Source organism: Anneissia japonica, unplaced genomic scaffold (assembly GCF_011630105.1).
Source record: "Anneissia japonica isolate Jap-2015-1 unplaced genomic scaffold, ASM1163010v1 scaffold2707_len876726_cov182, whole genome shotgun sequence".
NCBI lineage: Eukaryota > Metazoa > Echinodermata > Crinoidea > Comatulida > Comatulidae > Anneissia > Anneissia japonica.
The window spans coordinates 690,562-707,670 of record NW_022723260.1 but is presented as its reverse complement, the minus strand read 5'-3'; the positions used below and the strand labels follow the sequence as shown (position 1 = coordinate 707,670).

General features: G+C 35.9%; 2 protein-coding genes across 4 annotated transcripts in view; one reads left to right on the top strand and one right to left on the bottom strand.

Annotated features, from left to right (window-relative positions):
- Positions 1 to 1,238: 1,238 nt before the first annotated feature.
- LOC117112157 (retinol dehydrogenase 7-like) lies at positions 1,239 to 7,867 on the top strand. 2 transcript variants are annotated; one of them, XM_033255223.1, is made up of 5 exons: positions 1,239 to 1,394; positions 3,056 to 3,381; positions 4,248 to 4,512; positions 4,977 to 5,143; positions 6,882 to 7,867. In XM_033255223.1, the coding sequence occupies exons 2-5, from the start codon at positions 3,057 to 3,059 to the stop codon at positions 7,085 to 7,087; spliced, it is 963 nt and encodes a 320-aa protein (XP_033111114.1). In that variant the 5' UTR covers positions 1,239 to 1,394; position 3,056; the 3' UTR covers positions 7,088 to 7,867. The 2 variants fall into 2 exon arrangements, with proteins under 2 accessions (XP_033111114.1, XP_033111115.1); XM_033255224.1 differs by having other exon boundaries at positions 1,273 to 1,398.
- Positions 7,868 to 9,093: 1,226 nt separating this feature from the next.
- Positions 9,094 to 17,109, bottom strand: part of LOC117112156 — a 9,393-nt gene continuing 1,377 nt past the window's right edge. Inside the window, exons 2-7 of one of the 2 annotated variants that reach the window (XM_033255220.1) lie at positions 12,870 to 12,988; positions 12,493 to 12,630; positions 11,808 to 11,994; positions 10,974 to 11,158; positions 10,410 to 10,664; positions 9,094 to 10,000 (exon numbers count right to left, since the gene is read on the bottom strand). In XM_033255220.1, coding sequence (XP_033111111.1) covers positions 9,821 to 10,000; positions 10,410 to 10,664; positions 10,974 to 11,158; positions 11,808 to 11,994; positions 12,493 to 12,630; positions 12,870 to 12,988 — 1,064 coding nt within the window. In that variant the 3' untranslated portion in view covers positions 9,094 to 9,820. The remainder of the gene's footprint in view (positions 10,001 to 10,409; positions 10,665 to 10,973; positions 11,159 to 11,807; positions 11,995 to 12,492; positions 12,631 to 12,869; positions 12,989 to 17,109) is intronic. The other variant, XM_033255221.1, reaches the window with a different exon arrangement.

Sequence of the window (17,109 nt, the reverse complement as noted above, 5' to 3'; positions counted from 1 at the left end):
AGGTTAAAAAACAAATACGTAATAAAATCAGTTATTTTTGTTATTATTATTAATATAACTGTATTATTATAATTATAATTATTATTATTATCAAATATAAAAAGTTAAGAAGGAAAGGAAAAAAATCCAATCTTCCAAGCATTGCACACAAAATTCAATTTTAATAAAAATTACATCAAAATTGGGAAAGAAAAACGCAACATGAAAAAAGCGGCCAACATTTTAATTAAACAGAAAAAAAAGAAAAGTGAATGTCATTTAAAATGGACTAATAACTCTGGGTATAATATCAGTTATCGTGCATTTATTTCATTATTATATTCGTTGTTATATTATTTTCATATACTGAAATAGTCATTACAATAATAATTATTATTTATTTATTTAAATTATTTTCATATACTGAAATAGTCATTACAATAATAATTATTATTAATTAATAGTTAATATTGATATAATTAATAATAACAATTACAGCAACAACCAATTAATAACTAACCATCAATCAATATAATTAATAATTAATATCATCAATAATAATCATAATTACTATTATTATTATCATTATTATTATTATTAACATTACTATAATTATTATTATTATTTTAATTATTATTGCAGCTAAGCCAAAATCACATATAGGATTGAAGTAAGAAATGGCATTGCACTTTTTTGATACCTTTCCACTCTACATTTTGGATGCTGATACCTTACTCTTTTAAGTTCCATATTGCTATTGTTAGCAACATTAAACCATTTTTTATAAAACCATTAAACCAATTATTATTATTATTATTATTATTATTATTATTATTATTATTATTATTATCATTAGGCCCTATTATTATTATTATTATTAATATGATAAGTATTATCATTTATCATCATCATCACCATTAATATTATCATTATTATTATTATTATTTTATCAATAATATAATCTTTATTATTATTAACACTAGTGAAATTGATTGATACCGTTTTGTTGTTTACGTCGTCGTTTCAACGGAATCTCCGAGGCTTAACGGAACAGTCTGTTATGTTATACAATGTATATACTTTCTTTATTCTTATTAATATTCAATAGTGAAACGAATAATAAAAATGCACACAATAAAGCCGATAATTTGAGCTTCATTTTGAGAACATTGTTATCAGATATAACTGATTGTTTATCAAGATAGCAAGAGGGTAAGTTTATATACAGTAGCTTATGAATATTCATAACACGTACCGGTAAGAAGGTGAACTTAGGAACTTTGGAACTGTGTTTACAGAGAGAGAGAGTGTGGTGGCTGTGGGCTAAGCGGACCTTTTTGACTGGTATCGATGCATTTCTGTGCGTGTAACGTTGGGAACGTTTCATTCATCAGTGCCTGAACTATAGCCAACACGTAGGTACATTAATGTATATAATATAGTGAACAATTGGTATATAAATTTTGTTAGTTGTTCGTACTTGAACAAGATTGACAGCACTCTTCTTTGGTAGGCTCTCGGTAGTCTAGTGTTTGTGTTCATTCATACAGTGTACCGACGCCCGGTCCGTGTGTGAATTGAGTTCAAGCAAATCAGCCTGATCATAAATACATGCTTTCATCAAAGAAAACGATTTCGAAATCAAAATAATTCTAGAATGCCTTTTGCACACTAAACATCAGGGGAAGGAGGGGACTGCCTTTTGAGTGGCAGCATTAGTGGCATTGTTGGGGGACAAGGCGGGGTGCATTAAAAGTACGGTATGCAATTAAATTATAAATAAAATATATATTGATTATTTTAAGTATGGAAAATATAAATATGAAAAGGCTAACATATTTCCTTTATTTTCATTCATCATATATCATTCAGTATATTTTCATTTATTTATATGTCAGAACATTTAGTAAATGAACGTAACTGACAAGAATACAAACGTGTGACAAACTAATATTTGACTATACACTTATTTCATAAATCTCCATTTAATCTAAGCATTAATATACATGCAATCAAAATATATATTGCAACAAATGATAAAAAGAAACATTGACTTAGTAACATTTGAGTTATTTCTGTAAGAAAGAAAAATAACACCAAGTACTAATGTAAAATAAACTTTAATACTACAGTATACAAATAATTGTTGATAAACTAATGTTACAGTTTGAAGTTTTGTTAAAAATAACACTATACTGCTGAGCTACCTTGTTGTAGATTTGCGGTTGCACCTTCGTTATTCTATACACTGTGACCGAAATGCATAAACAATACAGCACAACCAAAATGATCGGATACCCAGCCAGGGCCCCTATCAGGGAGAAATGATTTACACAATATTTAAGAAGAAATATAAATTTAGTAAATTTTTCAGATTGTGAAACTTCAGAAATAATGAGCCAGCAAATCTTAAAATAGTTGGAGCTTCCAGACTAGGGCTTGATCGTCCCCTAGATCACCTTACATCATTTCTGAACATTCTCCGCCCACTTATGCTTCCATTGGAGGAATCTAAGTCCAACCCCCACCCCCTTGTTTTCAAGTCCTGGTACCCCCACAACTTTGTGACTGGCATCAGTGGAGAGGAACTGTACTCTACTGCAGTGGCAGCTCTAGGATATATTTTCTGGGGTGGGGGGATAAGCTGTCCGAAAGGGGACTTGAGCTTGTAGGCCCGAGCTGGGGGAAGGGGTTGAGAGTGGTTCCCCTTCCCAAATGAGAGTATTTTTTAAGAATAACAACCTCTGGATGGCCGGATATGGCACTCTCGGACTGTGACAGGCATGTGTTGGCTTGGTGTGGGCCTATTTTTATATTTTTTATGGTCAGACTGCCGGCAAGCTCTGTCCGAGGGGGGAGCTTGGCCTTAAGCCCCCCTTTTCGGCTTCTGCCGCCACTGCTGTACTGCAGTGTAGGGGGTGAATATTTTTTATCAGGGGTTGCATCTGGTATAGATCTAGATGGTTGTTAATACTATTTATAATTGTTATTTAAAAAGATTATGATTTTTTATGTGATTCATTCAAGGATTTAATCTTAAATGTTATTTTATTAATTTTTGTGTTTATCTTAACAGCATGATCATGTACATAATTGCAGTCGCATGCTTATTAATAGTTTCTTGGTTGTTGGAGTTGGTTTTACGAATTCCGAAAGTACCAAATTTAAGCAGCAAGTATGTGTTAATCACAGGGTGCGACTCAGGGTTTGGCAATCAGCTGGCTATCCAACTGGATGGGAAAGGAATTCACGTTATAGCAGCATGCCTGATGGAGGAGGCAAGCAAGAAACTGAAGATGTCGCTGTCGCAGCGTTCATCTACGATAGTGATGGATGTCACAGATCACGGCAGTGTCCAGCAAGCGATGCATGATGTCCAAGAGATAATCCCTGAATCAAAAGGTGGGTTCATGTACAGTATCATAGTAATTTCATTAAGAAAGAGTAGATATTGGACAGGGGCAGATGCAAGGGGGTGGCCATGGGACCCCCCAAAAAAAGGGGGAAAAAAGAGAGCTCTATATATATATATATATAAAAAAAGAGAGAGAGAAGGGGGGGGGGGTGGAGAGAAGAAAGAAAAAAGATCATATTTAGGCCTATTTATTACTACAGTACTTCAGTTGGTGTTTGTTTTTGTTGATTACACTGGCGCTCATCAACAAGGTGGTGAACATGTGGTCACTAGATGATAGAATAAACGTGCAATCTTTTGGTATAGTTACCGTACATCGGTATTTGTGAATTTTATTTATAAGTATATAATCAATTAATGCCAACATAATAATATGTAATAATATATCGCACCTACTACAGTCATTAGAGTGATTTGGCAGAAAAACGTGTTTACGAATTATCGAATATATTTTTCACGACTCCCTAACAATAAGAACACAATCTAATTCTTTAGAATAGAATGCCGTGTACGACTGTCTTAGTGTTACTTTTTTTCAAAAAATTTCCTAATATTGGGAGGGGGACACCCCCTCTCAAACCCACCTCCCTCGGTGCTTCGCACCGAGTGAGGCCCCCCCCCCCCTAAATTTCATCCTAGATCCGCCCCTGTTGGATGAGGGGAATGCACAATATTTTTGTATATCTTCTTTTGTATGTTTTTGAATTTGTTTTTTGTGAGAGAGCAATAATTATCAAACAGTAACTTAGTCGCCACTACACCTTTTTTTTTTTTTGTGAAGATGTTCTAATAAAAACAAGTATGAAATATGCCTTCATTTTGAAATGTGTTATTTAATGATTCTAATTTTTAGGTTTATGGGGTCTTGTAAATAATGCTGGCATTGGTGGTTGTCTTGGTGCGATGGATTGGTGGAGCAGGGAGGAGTACAAGAAGGTGCTTGACGTTAACCTGTTTGGCTTGATTGACGTCACTAAGGTGTTTACCCCCTTGCTGAAGCAGGGCAAGGGAAGGATTGTGAATGTGGCAAGTGTACTTGGTAGGGTTGTAGGACTAGTACCAGAGGCTGGCTATTGCATTTCAAAATTTGGTGTTGAATGTTTCTCAGATGAAATCAGGTTTGAAGACTTTAAATCACTATTAAACTATAAAATCAATAAGGCTTTTGCGTAGTTTGTTGTAATTTGCATCGTCCAACCATTGGTCAAGGCCTGTAACCAGGTTCATGGGACAGGGAATTCCCTATAGGCAAAATATAACCTCTGAAAAGTGTTTCTTTAATAAAGAATATTATGATAAAACACTACTACAGTTGTAAACTGGTTCAAAAGGGGGTTCCAAAAACCAAACCCCCAAACACCACCCCAATAAGTCTTCCATGTAGGGCCTATGTACAGTATTATTTTGTACAATTAATCTTTGTTTTTTTATTTATTTTACCTGTATTATTTGTGTAGTTTAAGAATCAAGGAAACCAAATTTCATGTTTGTCTTGTTTTGTGATCATGACAATAAACTTTATCTTATCCTTACCTTATCTTAAGAGTGTAAGTTGACTAAATGTCTTGCAACTCTTCTATAGGGTATTATTGAAAGCTTTTGGAATATCTGTCAGCATCATTGAGCCTGGGTTTTTCAAGACAGCTATATGTAATCCAGAGAATATTTTGCCAAAATTAAAGGAAAGATGGAAAGATTTAGGTCAAGAAATCCATGAGGAATATGGGGGTGAAGAAACTATGAAAGAAAGTATGTATGCATGCTACTTTATGTAACTAAAGATGTCACATTTAACAATAATGTTGTCTACTGTATTTGATATGCTGACTAATGATATAGTGACCAACTTCCTTCTTTTCTTCCAGTGCCTATCCTGATTATTTCCATTTGTTTGCTTTCATTATATTTATTAGTGTCTATGATTTTACATTGTTCTTAGGTTTGTTAATTTGTTTGATCCATTCTTGATAACCATACTTTCTGCTGTATTCAAGGGCACAGATCTGTTTTGAATTGTGATGGGGGGGGGGTGTTGACATTTTATCAGGCCACACACAACTCAGCCCATGGTTAGGGCTGAGAGGTGAAATAGTACCTCTAGATGGCTGGAAATGACATTTTTATATAGTAAAATTCATCATCACATCATCATTATATAGTCAAAATGAAGCGCCAACAATTTTCTAATGATCTTTTATCAGCAATTTTCAGCAAACATAAAGATGTAAATAAAATAGAACTGAAAAACATTGTCTTTTGTGTATTTACTTTATTTCAAACCATGAGTCCACCTCCACCTCAGCCCCACCATGGTTGGAAATGACACTTAGAAAAATTCATCATCATCGCATCACCATTATATAGTCAAAATGAAGCGCCAACAAATTTTTTATGATCTTGTTTCACAAGACAATGAACAAAAACAAAACTCTGTACAGTCGGCTTTCATTAAAACCTGGGTCATTTAGGCAATACATTTCAACTATTTTCAGGCATCTTTTTGACTTGAATTTACATAGCGGATGAAATGTATGGGGAACTTCCCTTAACCCTTAAAAATATGGGGGGTTTCCCTATTTCTTCTTTCCCCCTCCCCATGATCTGTTCCCATGCCTGTATTTATACTACTAAAGAAAATTGTTTTTGTTGGTAATTAAAACCAGTTACACAAATTCTTATGCCAGTCTCAGTGGTTTAACGCCTATGAGCATGGGCTAACCAACCATAAATTAGGGGTGGGCATAAAAATGGGTCGGATGGCCAAAGTGATTTTTTATTTAACACTGAGGGCAGCACCGAAACTTTGATGTTTCTAGTGCAATCGCGAAACCTTCATGCACTGCTTTTATGCCACTTTATGCTCAGTTTTAATATTACTTTCAGATGATCGGTGTTGGGCCATAAAAACAAGGTATTTTCTAGCCAAAAGATAGTCGGGGAGCCACACACACACATAGGGTTTGTAATTATTTGTGGGACTGCATGCGGCACTTTGCCCATCTGTGCCATAAAACATAGTTGGCTAAGAACCCTAGCATTACATACAGTGCCATACACCCAGGCCCCTTACTAACGAACAGCACTATTTAACAGGGCCTGGATATTATGGTTTAGTAGAAGACACCAAAAACCAGCAAATTAAAACCATGTACAGTAATTCCAAGTTTTGAACTCACAAAACGTCCTATGTCGACTCGCACAGCACTTCTCTTCAATATTAATTTTCAACCTGAAAGTGTTTCACAGGACTCCACTACAAACTGAAATTTAAATAATGTAAGGGGCCTCTTTGGCCACATTCGTAACATTCGTGAATCGATCAATAAAATGAATGAGGCCCCCAACACTTCCAACTACATCTAGGCATATACTGAAAAAAGAAAATAAAATATTTTAATCAGTGAATAACCGACCATAGGCCCTAATGCCGACACTGTGCTTGAGCAACACTTATGATTCGTTTTTTGTTTTTTTTTTTTAATTTCAGAAATGAATTCAGCTAAAGACTTTCTGATCAAGGCACCTTCTACGAGAACCGAAAAAGTAGTGGATGCCATGGAACATGCACTGACTGCCAAGTACCCAAAGAAACGTTACAGTGTTGGCCTCGATGCCAAGTTGCTATGGATACCACTCAGCTACATGCCAGCTTTTATCACATATGCTTTCCTGGGAAGGGCATTAAAATGCTAATTTGTCTCGCCTCTGGAGCAAACATCATAATTTGTTATTGTGGGACATTTTTGGAATCTGATGCAAGAGTCTATCTACATTGGTACCTGCATTCAATTTTTATTTATTCTTGATACAAAATCACATTGGTACATGCCTTTAAATAATTGAAGTGAGCTATATGTCAAGCAACCAATCAATCGGTACATTTTTACCGCCAGAATCCATTGCAGTAACAGTGATGATTGATGGCGCTTATGAAAAAGTCAAACTCAGAAGTTTTAAATATTATGTCTGTAGCAATATATAGAATTGAAATATGTATAGGCCTATATACATAATTCTTCAAGTCCAGCTATTTGATTACAAAAGAATTGATGAACTGGTATGAATAAGATTGATTTAATGGTGGCCTGGCTTCCCTCTCCCCCTTGATTCTGAACAAGTGCTTTTAACCTCTCATTGGGAAGATTACGTTTGATGACATCTATATGATACGATCTTGCGTGTATGGTGTGGTGTTTGGCTTTAGGTATGTTCCTAATGCTGTAACCACTATTTTCAATATTATACTGTGTTATTGCAACTTGGGTACAGAATTCTATTAAGTACGTATATGTGATTGATTGTTCATTGGATGTTTATTAAATCTAATGTGCAATAAACTCACTTTGTAAGACTATGCCAGTCTCCAAAATTGCATATTAATTAATTTATAGTAATTTTATCCATTTTAGTTATACAGATATTGTACACTACACTCTTCCATTTGTGATTATTAATAAATTTATATTGAAATTAGCTAGTATTACTATTCTATATGAGTGTACAATGATGGGGAATTCACAGTGTTTTAGTTATGGAGGAATTTGTGCGAGGATAGCAAACTACAATCGAAAAAACAGGGCGACATACCGTACAAATTTTAGATTTTTTAATTAATTAAATAATGTTTATCATTTGTGCGGATTGTCCGTAACTACTGCAGTGAAGCTACTAAATGTACTAAGAATGAACGTAATACGGGGAAATAAGATTTTGATGAACATTTAAAATCTCTTTGGAAGAGTAACATTGCTTTTGGCTCCGTTTTTAGCAAGTTAGATGCAGTATCAAGAATATCAGGGATGATTTGGTGGGGCAGGGGGGCGTCCCTGGTCTCCCTTTTGGAAGGTTAAAATATGGACCTATTAATAAGACCTTATTAATAGGTCCATGGTTAAAAAAAGAAGGGAAAAAAATGAAAGAATTGATTGCCCAAAACGCCTTAGAGGTTATTTTCGGGCGGACCCCCTAGTATTTTCTCGACCCACTTCCCCTTTTGGATATTTCTGGATCCGTCCCTGAATATATAGCATCAAAAATAGGTCTAAGCAGTTTGGATATACATACCAATGGCTTGGATACGGGGATTTGAAGGCTAAATGCAGGCTTGGTACTATCAGAGTGGATCATATCGAAAGCAGGAATTCAGACGGTAAAACGATGGTCGTTTTATACGCGGATCACCGCCTTATCTACGCGTGCGAGTATATACGGTAACAGGCATGTCAGATGCAGGGGTGGCGCCAGCGGGGGCTGGGGAGCTTGCCCAACCCCCTCCCCCCGCCATTCGTCGGAAGAAAAACAATTATATGTATTCTACATATTAGTAGACCCTAAAACCGATTAAATAAGCCTTTTAAACCCCTAAATTGTAAATATTTAGGCGTTTCCCCAGGGCCACTTTCGAAATATTTTGAGCGGCGCCCGACCACGCCCACCTTTCTGTCTCGGGGACATTGGCGCCTCCCTCTGTCAGAGACCTCGGACACCCTGTCGGGCAAATCCTGGCGCCACCCCTTGTCAGATGGGTATTCAATGAACTCAATTGTGTTCTTGGAGAATTGATAATGGGTCCGAAGTGTCAAACATTATTGTTAATTCTCAAAAAAGTGTGCACAATGTATTTTATTACAGTTAAGCTTGATAAAATGCTAAAACCCATTAAATAATATTCATTATCATAATAAAACATAAAAAAAACATTTTCGGATAATAATATAAACTTTATTTTATTTTTCACATTATTACAATATTTACAATGTTTTCGACATTATTTATAACATTTGATGCATATATCGGTTTTTTTTTAATTAGACATATTTTTACACCAAGTCGAGCATTTTATGCATTCTCAGTCACAGTATATGTGCCTTCCGAGCATTTTGCGGACGTACACGTCCATCATTTCACGCACGTCTCTCGTTAACAAGACAACTATCAACCACGTAAAGAATAGAAAGAGCACCATTAATGACCACCTCACGAGCTGACGACATAGCTATGTTCGAGCCCGCAATTATCCATATAGCCTATGCCTGTTGAAAATGTATAAATCTGCGATCACGAACTTTAATTGACGTGTGATTCAGTGCGTAGCAACGTTTCGTCATTAGACCAACCTACGCTCATCGTAGCGGCCTACTAGGCCCCCGCCTACTGTACATCATCAACTTGTTGAGACCGCCTTACGTAGAATTCCTTTGTATAGATAGGGCCTAGATTATCATACATACGTGAGTTTGCATTTAGAAAATGTCAAACAGTACATAGTTAATTTCTTCATGTTTGTTTAACATCCTTTTCTTCCTGAAAACAACCTTGACGGTTTGACCTGTTTGTGGACGAACATTGTTGACGAACGAATATGCTGTTGCGAATCCTTAATAATGAGATTGGTTATTATTGACATAATTTGTTTCAGGGGTAATTTTAAATCTTGTGCCTTCCAAACGGGTTATATTTACATCCCATGAATGAGGAGCGAATTTCTTTGTTCGTCATATATGGCAACAAATAACATGGCTTGCCTCCAAATACGGTTGTGTTAGCGGCATTCATCGATCCTTCTAACATTCTCGGCGTCGAATCGGTAAACGAATCCGAGTACGTCTGAAATAGAAATGGAAAAAGCTGAGACATATAGACTTACTTTATGCGTAGAACAATAACATTGCAAGGTCATCTTGACGACGATAACAAAGACTGAACATTTTGTGAATTTAAAATGTTATTGAAAGACAATGGGTGTAGAATAATAGCAGTCCAAACCAAATCATATAGGGGCCTAACCCTAAATTACCATTTCATTATGTAACATAAGTTTTATTTTAAGCTATTTTCGATATCCATATTCAGTCATGTCGATTCCTGTTGAAAATACATATTCTAACTTGTGATGTGGCGTAGTTGCCACATAAAAGACTTCACGCCTGATGAAGTTTAGAATGTATAGAACGCCCGATATGACATAAATGCGAGGTAATAAATAAAGAATAATTAAAGCATATTTTGTTTTTACCTCATAAACCTCATCTACGCAAAGTTGCGTGTGGTTGCTATGGGACCACATGTCCGTAAGATCGCTCCTCCATGAATATTCGGTTTTATTTCCACTGGTGAATACGACCACATTATCATGATCATTTGATTTTCTTATTTCATCGGCAAATATTCCGGAATAACTTTGATCTATTATCATGTAGACATGAGCTGCTTGGCAGTTGGCAATATCCTCCAGAAGTTCCCTGACACTTAGCATCTCACTCGCGTCCATCTGTGGAAAATAATTATAATCACTGTAATAATAATGATGATGATGACGACGACAACGATTACCACAACAATAACAGAAACAGTAACAATAAAACTACAATAATAATGTGAAAGGTAGAAAAATATGTGTTTTAGTTGTTTATTTTATAGTATATGATGAGTTCAAAAAGCATTAAAAGAAAAAAAAAGAAAGAAAACCATTAAACATTAATTGTTTTTGCACGATGCTTTGATCTTGATAAGATAGTCTTGATATCGCTTTAAATTTGTATGTCGCCCTCTCTAGACAATTTCATTCCTTGCCACTCACCTGGCCATTTCCATCGCTATCCCACAAAAGACTCCTCCCGTCAGGTAAAGCCGGGCTGTTTAGGTAGATGATCAACGAGTCGGCGTTACACCCTTCGCTGCAAAGTCCACTCAGGTGGTTCCGAATTGCGTTCTTTTGCGTTGCTGGGAAACGGTTGTCAACGTGCTGACTGCTTGTCTCATAGACTGTTCAGATTGAATAATAATAATAATAATAATAATAATAATAAACTGTATTTTTTTTTTAGCTAGTAAAGCTGGTTGGTTACAAGCGTCATCTTGTTTTGATTTTATATTGCTCTGCTTATGTATCGAGCACTGTTGTCTAGATGATCTGCTTCCAACCTACTCTGCACAGTATGTATATATATGTATATATGTATATATATATATATATATATATATATATATTTATTTAAAATAGAACCTACAATTGAATATGATATAGGGCCTACTGACTTATGAAGATATGCAAAGCAACCTAATGAGCAACTTTCGTCGTGGAAAAATCATATTTTCACACTATCATAATTATTTTCAGTAATTTAAAGTGACTTCTTAAACACTAATTTTATTTGACAAAAACATGCCTAAATATGGTCAACCAATGGGCATGCAACAGTTTTATTCCCGCATCAATATTCTCAAATGTTGGACGCGGGCGGGGCGGCGAGTGATAATCTAACAATTTTTTTCCATGTGCCCTTAATTAAGGATATATGATTCAGGATACATATATCGTCGAGATTAAACAAAGATGGCTATTTCAAGGCTCGAATTAAGTTGTCAGTTGATTAGATGCACATTTGTAAAGAAAAGCAAATGAGGTACGTACGTTCAATGTCAGTATTATCCGCAAAGAACATTTTGATGTTGTGCTTCTTGAACCCCTGATCTCGTAACATTGCGTACATACTTCTTATGTTGTCGGCGTGTCGCCTAAGACTAGCCTGTCTGTTCCAACCGCCAGATATCATTACACCATAATCACACGTTTCGTGTAGTTTACATCGACGTCCGAACTGTAATAAAAAAAAAAATAAATAAAACGAAACGGATTTAAACACCAATATCATCAGGTGTGTGTATTCGTAATTCGTCAGCTATTACGATAGTATTTAATGCATTTGTGTTTGAATTGACTGTATTAGAAATATCAGTGTTTTTTACGATCAATGAATATATAGATCAATTTACATGGATCTCATTAACTGAGGTTACAAGTATATGCCTACTTGTCGGCGTTGTAATAATCTTTCTGTGATATTAACTCTTTTTCAAATGCCGCCACACTCCGAGACCGGGTACATTAGAAAGGGCTGTAGAGACCCGTAAATTCCGTAAATTGCGTTATAGCGGTCCATCACGGGATTGAAAGCTAGGGATAAGTTTAATGTTCAATTGGCACACGATTTCTATATATTTACTACAGTATGTATAAAATATGTTACGCACATGCTTCCTTATATTATGTTTGAAGTATTCGGAGGGAGTGGCTAAGTACTGATAGATCTACTTACATTCACCTTTTGGTTTTGGCATCGTTTCGTGTTCGTTTCCAATTCACAATTGTTCGTTAAGTTACTGACACCAGTCCTGAAGTTCGGGCACCTTGCGTAAGACGAAGAATCGATGCATTTTAGCTGCTGTTCATACGACTAAAAATACAAAGATTAGATTTTTAAATATATCAATAGATAAAGAGAAAGTGGTTAAGTGCTCGGCTTCTAATCTTACGGTTTGGGGTTCAAACCCTGCAAAAGTCAATGTTTTCCTATACAAGTTCAATAAATGTATAGACATAAATGGTGCCATGATCAAGATCATCATTACCATTACAATCATCATCTTTATTATTTGTTTTACTATTATTAAATATAACGTTAAAAGCACTTACGCTGTCACCATCATCGTATACCAGAGGCAGCATGTTTATCTCACAATGACGTTTCGATGACGTTTTTAACCTATTTCTGCACCTATGTTTTACTGCTACTTGTAGGCACTCTTTACCTCCTGGAATAAAGAAGCACGTTTTTTGAAATCATACAGTACTATTTGGTGGTGAGTTTGGCAGTACACTGGGAGACAATCCGAAGAGTGTACTGGCTCTTTAATGCGCTATGAGCTAAACTTGCATTTCAGCCATCCATCGGCAACACAAGGAGGGCCGCAATGCATTGAACCAACTATCTTGGATCCCACGATCGACCAACAGTTAGCCGACTGAGCTATGTTATAATTATAGCACGATAAATTATCATTATTATAATGGACAGTATAGCTTCACCCAACTCCAGTGGTATTTTATTAAGGTGCGGTTTTAATTGAGTGGCGACGCTACGAGGGGTGGGAGAGGAATTTGAAGATTTGTGTAGTTATTTGCAGTTACTTGTGAAAATATACATTTTATATTTCCACCTTATAACGGCCCTCTGGCTTCTATCTGTTGTTACCCTTTGGGAAAGAGCCCCCCCACGACCACCGTCGGGGAGAAACACCACAATTCGTTGGGGAGAAAAAAAAAAAAAGGAATGTATTTCCTACATATTAGACTTTAAAGTCGATAAATAAGCCTTTGAAACCTTAATTGTCATACTGTATTTATCGGGGGCTTCGTCTCTTGGGATTACTTTTAGATAATTTTAAAGGACCAACCGGACCACGCCAACTTTGCTCTCGTCAGAGAATCCCCCCCCCCCCACCGGTCGGGAACCTTGAACCCCCGTCGGGCAAACCTTGACGCCACCCTAGCAATATATACGGTATGGTCTTTGGCGAACGACCCACGTTAAGTGTCAAGTATATATACAGACAGCCTAATGTCAGACAGCCTAATGTCATAATAATAATTATTATTATTCATTTGAATTTGTGTTCACTAAATCCTCATATTCGCTTCATTGACAATCATAAATAGGTCTACGTAGATATGTTTCGCATTATCCATATCTCTCTGACACGCATATTGTGGGGTTTGTCGAGTCAGTTTTCATGCAAGTTTCTTCTCACAATCACTACTTAAAGGATATCTTGTGACGACATTCATTGGGTAAGCTTCAGGAATGCGATTTCACCCTTATTGCAACCCCGATTATTCCCGGGATCATTCATTTCAGGGAGCTATTTATGATGAGGAACAATGCGCGATTCATGAGGTACGTTACAGCGAACAGTCTAAGACACCCAGTAAAACGATACTATAGCGATAGACGGAAACTTAAAACTTGAAATTGGGCCAAAAATATATAAAACACAAAACGTTCTAATATAAATATAACAAACGTCGTGTTTAGCTTTTCAGAAAATACGTCGTTAAAAAAACAAAAAAACACAAAAAAAATTTTAGCAACATTAGAAAAAGTTATTTAGCTTGGACTTATAAAATACGTATTTAGGCTTCTACTAAACAACCGTTTTGGAACGTACTTGGAGTGAGGCCTACCGTATAGGCCTACCTCGTCGATTTAGTTTTTGACCATCATTCATATTCTAAATTTTTGGCTGTAGGCCTACTGTATGCTTGTTATTACAGTTTTAACTAACATATAGTCTAATCGAATACATACACTTTAAGGGCAAATTTTACTATCGTTTGGAAATATAATAGGCCTACGTCAAAATCAATAGTGATGACGTACTGGAATCCTCTCCAATTTTAAGCACTTTCGAAAGTCAATCAGTTTACTACAAGTTTGTAGTAAAAAAAGTCTTTAAAGCAGTCTTTAAAAGATGTTTGTTTCCGGGTTCGGAACAGATTTAATTGGATCATGGGATATCAATTTCAATCGAACTATTGGTAAACAAATAGTTGCGCGTATTGATGCAGTTTAAAGAGAAAGATACTATTGACCTAAGTTCGAGATCAATAGCTATTACATTCATCGCCTTAGAAAATTTAATGGGCAACACTAAACACTTTTGTCCGAAATGTGTGTTAAACACACTAGCGTAAATAATGGGCGCGATGCGTGTTGTTTCACTATTAGTTGGCGTTTGTTGGGTGACGTCTTAAAGGAAACGAAGGTGTTGTTGTCGCTGTCTTGTGAAACGGATCTGCTTTGAAAGGCATGAGCACATCTATGCAGGCCTGCCGCCAAAGTAAAGCGGGTTCTTATTCATCTCGCCTTAGAAGACGCCGACACGAAAGCTAATTGAAATATAGGAAACAACAATTCGATGCGATTGATTACAGTGCGTCGCACTGTCGTGTGAATATCATGGCCCTATGCAGAGATCAATTACTGCTTTAGAAACTAACACACAACAAAAAATACATATAACCAAGTCCTCCACAGAAGGCCTTGTCCGCTAGCGGTATGTCTTTGATCTTAGCGGCATGGGTGGAGATTCGATTCGTCTGACAAGCAGGGCAGGTACAAATTGACAAGATACCTAACTGTTGTCATGGTTACTATTTGAAGCTTTGCACCTCAATTCAGGATGGAATTCAATCACTGTACGTTATTAATGAAGTAAAGGCTAACTTTGCGCCAAATGTAACATCAACGCTAGGCATGTATATCTAAAATGCCTGACATTGCTACACATTCCGTTGATTTTTGAACCAAAATTGAATTATACGACCACAAATTGTGCGTTATAAGTCACGCATTAATATCAATTTTTACATTTAAAACCTGTTTGAGGTCGCTACGCGTGGTGCACGAGGGAGATACGAAAATTTATGGCACTGATATATAGGCCTAGCATGCATATATATATATATATATATATATACTGTCTCTTATACACATCTTTAGTTATCTTTATATATCATATCATGATTTATATACTGTACATGTAACACAGACATTGACAAAACCAGATAATACTGTTGACTTATTTGTTTAACATTTTATTGCACATGAATATTTTCTCTTGCTTCTGAGGGCTGGACGAAATATTTGTTAACCGTGTTATCTGATTTTATTAATGTCTGTTATTCATTTACTCGAACATCGCACTCGATCACATTGATGACTAGTTATGTAGTGCCTTAGTTAAAATCATCAATTAGAAATTATTACTTAATCATTAAAATTATGTTGAGGTATACAGTAGGCTTACATTATAATACGCCTATGCCTGTATATTATAATAATATAACTAACAAATGGGGGTTTTTTGCAAATATTTAAATATGCAAGAAAGCAACGATATTGTAAGAGATGCGCCATCCGTAATATATACCATGAGAAATCCGAATAAAAAGTATAGATTCTGACTCTACTCGGTAATTGTGCATTATGGTGCGTACGAATTATCGTGTACCCAATCCTTCATTTCTGTTCGTGCTTTCTTAGCTTTCTCATAAAGTGCCGCCATATATAGTCATAAACGCCAATAACAACCATAAAGCGGCATAGGTTAAGTACCTGCCATTGACAATTGACTATTTTTTAATTTCTTTATGAAGGAAACTAGCACAATAACTACCCCTTGCCGACCAGCCATAAATCATGTTTCGGGTGCTTAGATCAGGTCCAACACCTTACTGTAGTTGGTAGACAGGTGTTTTGCTGGCAACGTGTAAAGACCCATGAAACGCATGATTCGCGCAATATCATGGTAGGCCTGTGTCAGGATACATGTTGGTATTCGCAAATTTTGTGAACAAAAAAATTAGAAGCTGTTATATAAATATTTCTGAAAAAAAATATGAGTAGTTATATAAATGTTTATTTTTTTGTAATGTCGACATAGGTTCAAATACAACTGTACACATTTTAATGCATAGGCCTAACTAACAGTATTATAGTAATGTGTTTATGAAGGTCAATTATACACTAATGGAGTGCAATTCGCTGAGTATATTTATTCAGTTTTATTATACAACACTATAACATTACGGTACTCGAGATACTTTCCCATTATGCAAGCCGTTAAGCCATGGGAATAATGCCAATTTGACTGGCACAGCGTGTTTGTACCTTTACTGATTTACAATTGAAACAAATACAGATTCTTTTATTCGAATGTCATGGTCCCAGACATCTTACCATCTTGCACCCATTCACTGCAATCATTGGGTCACGTCATTACTGTTTTATTTCAAAATAAACGTAACGTGGGTGTTCAATTGTCCACCACTTCGTCCCTAGATCGTTATACTTACTATAGGATACAGTATATTA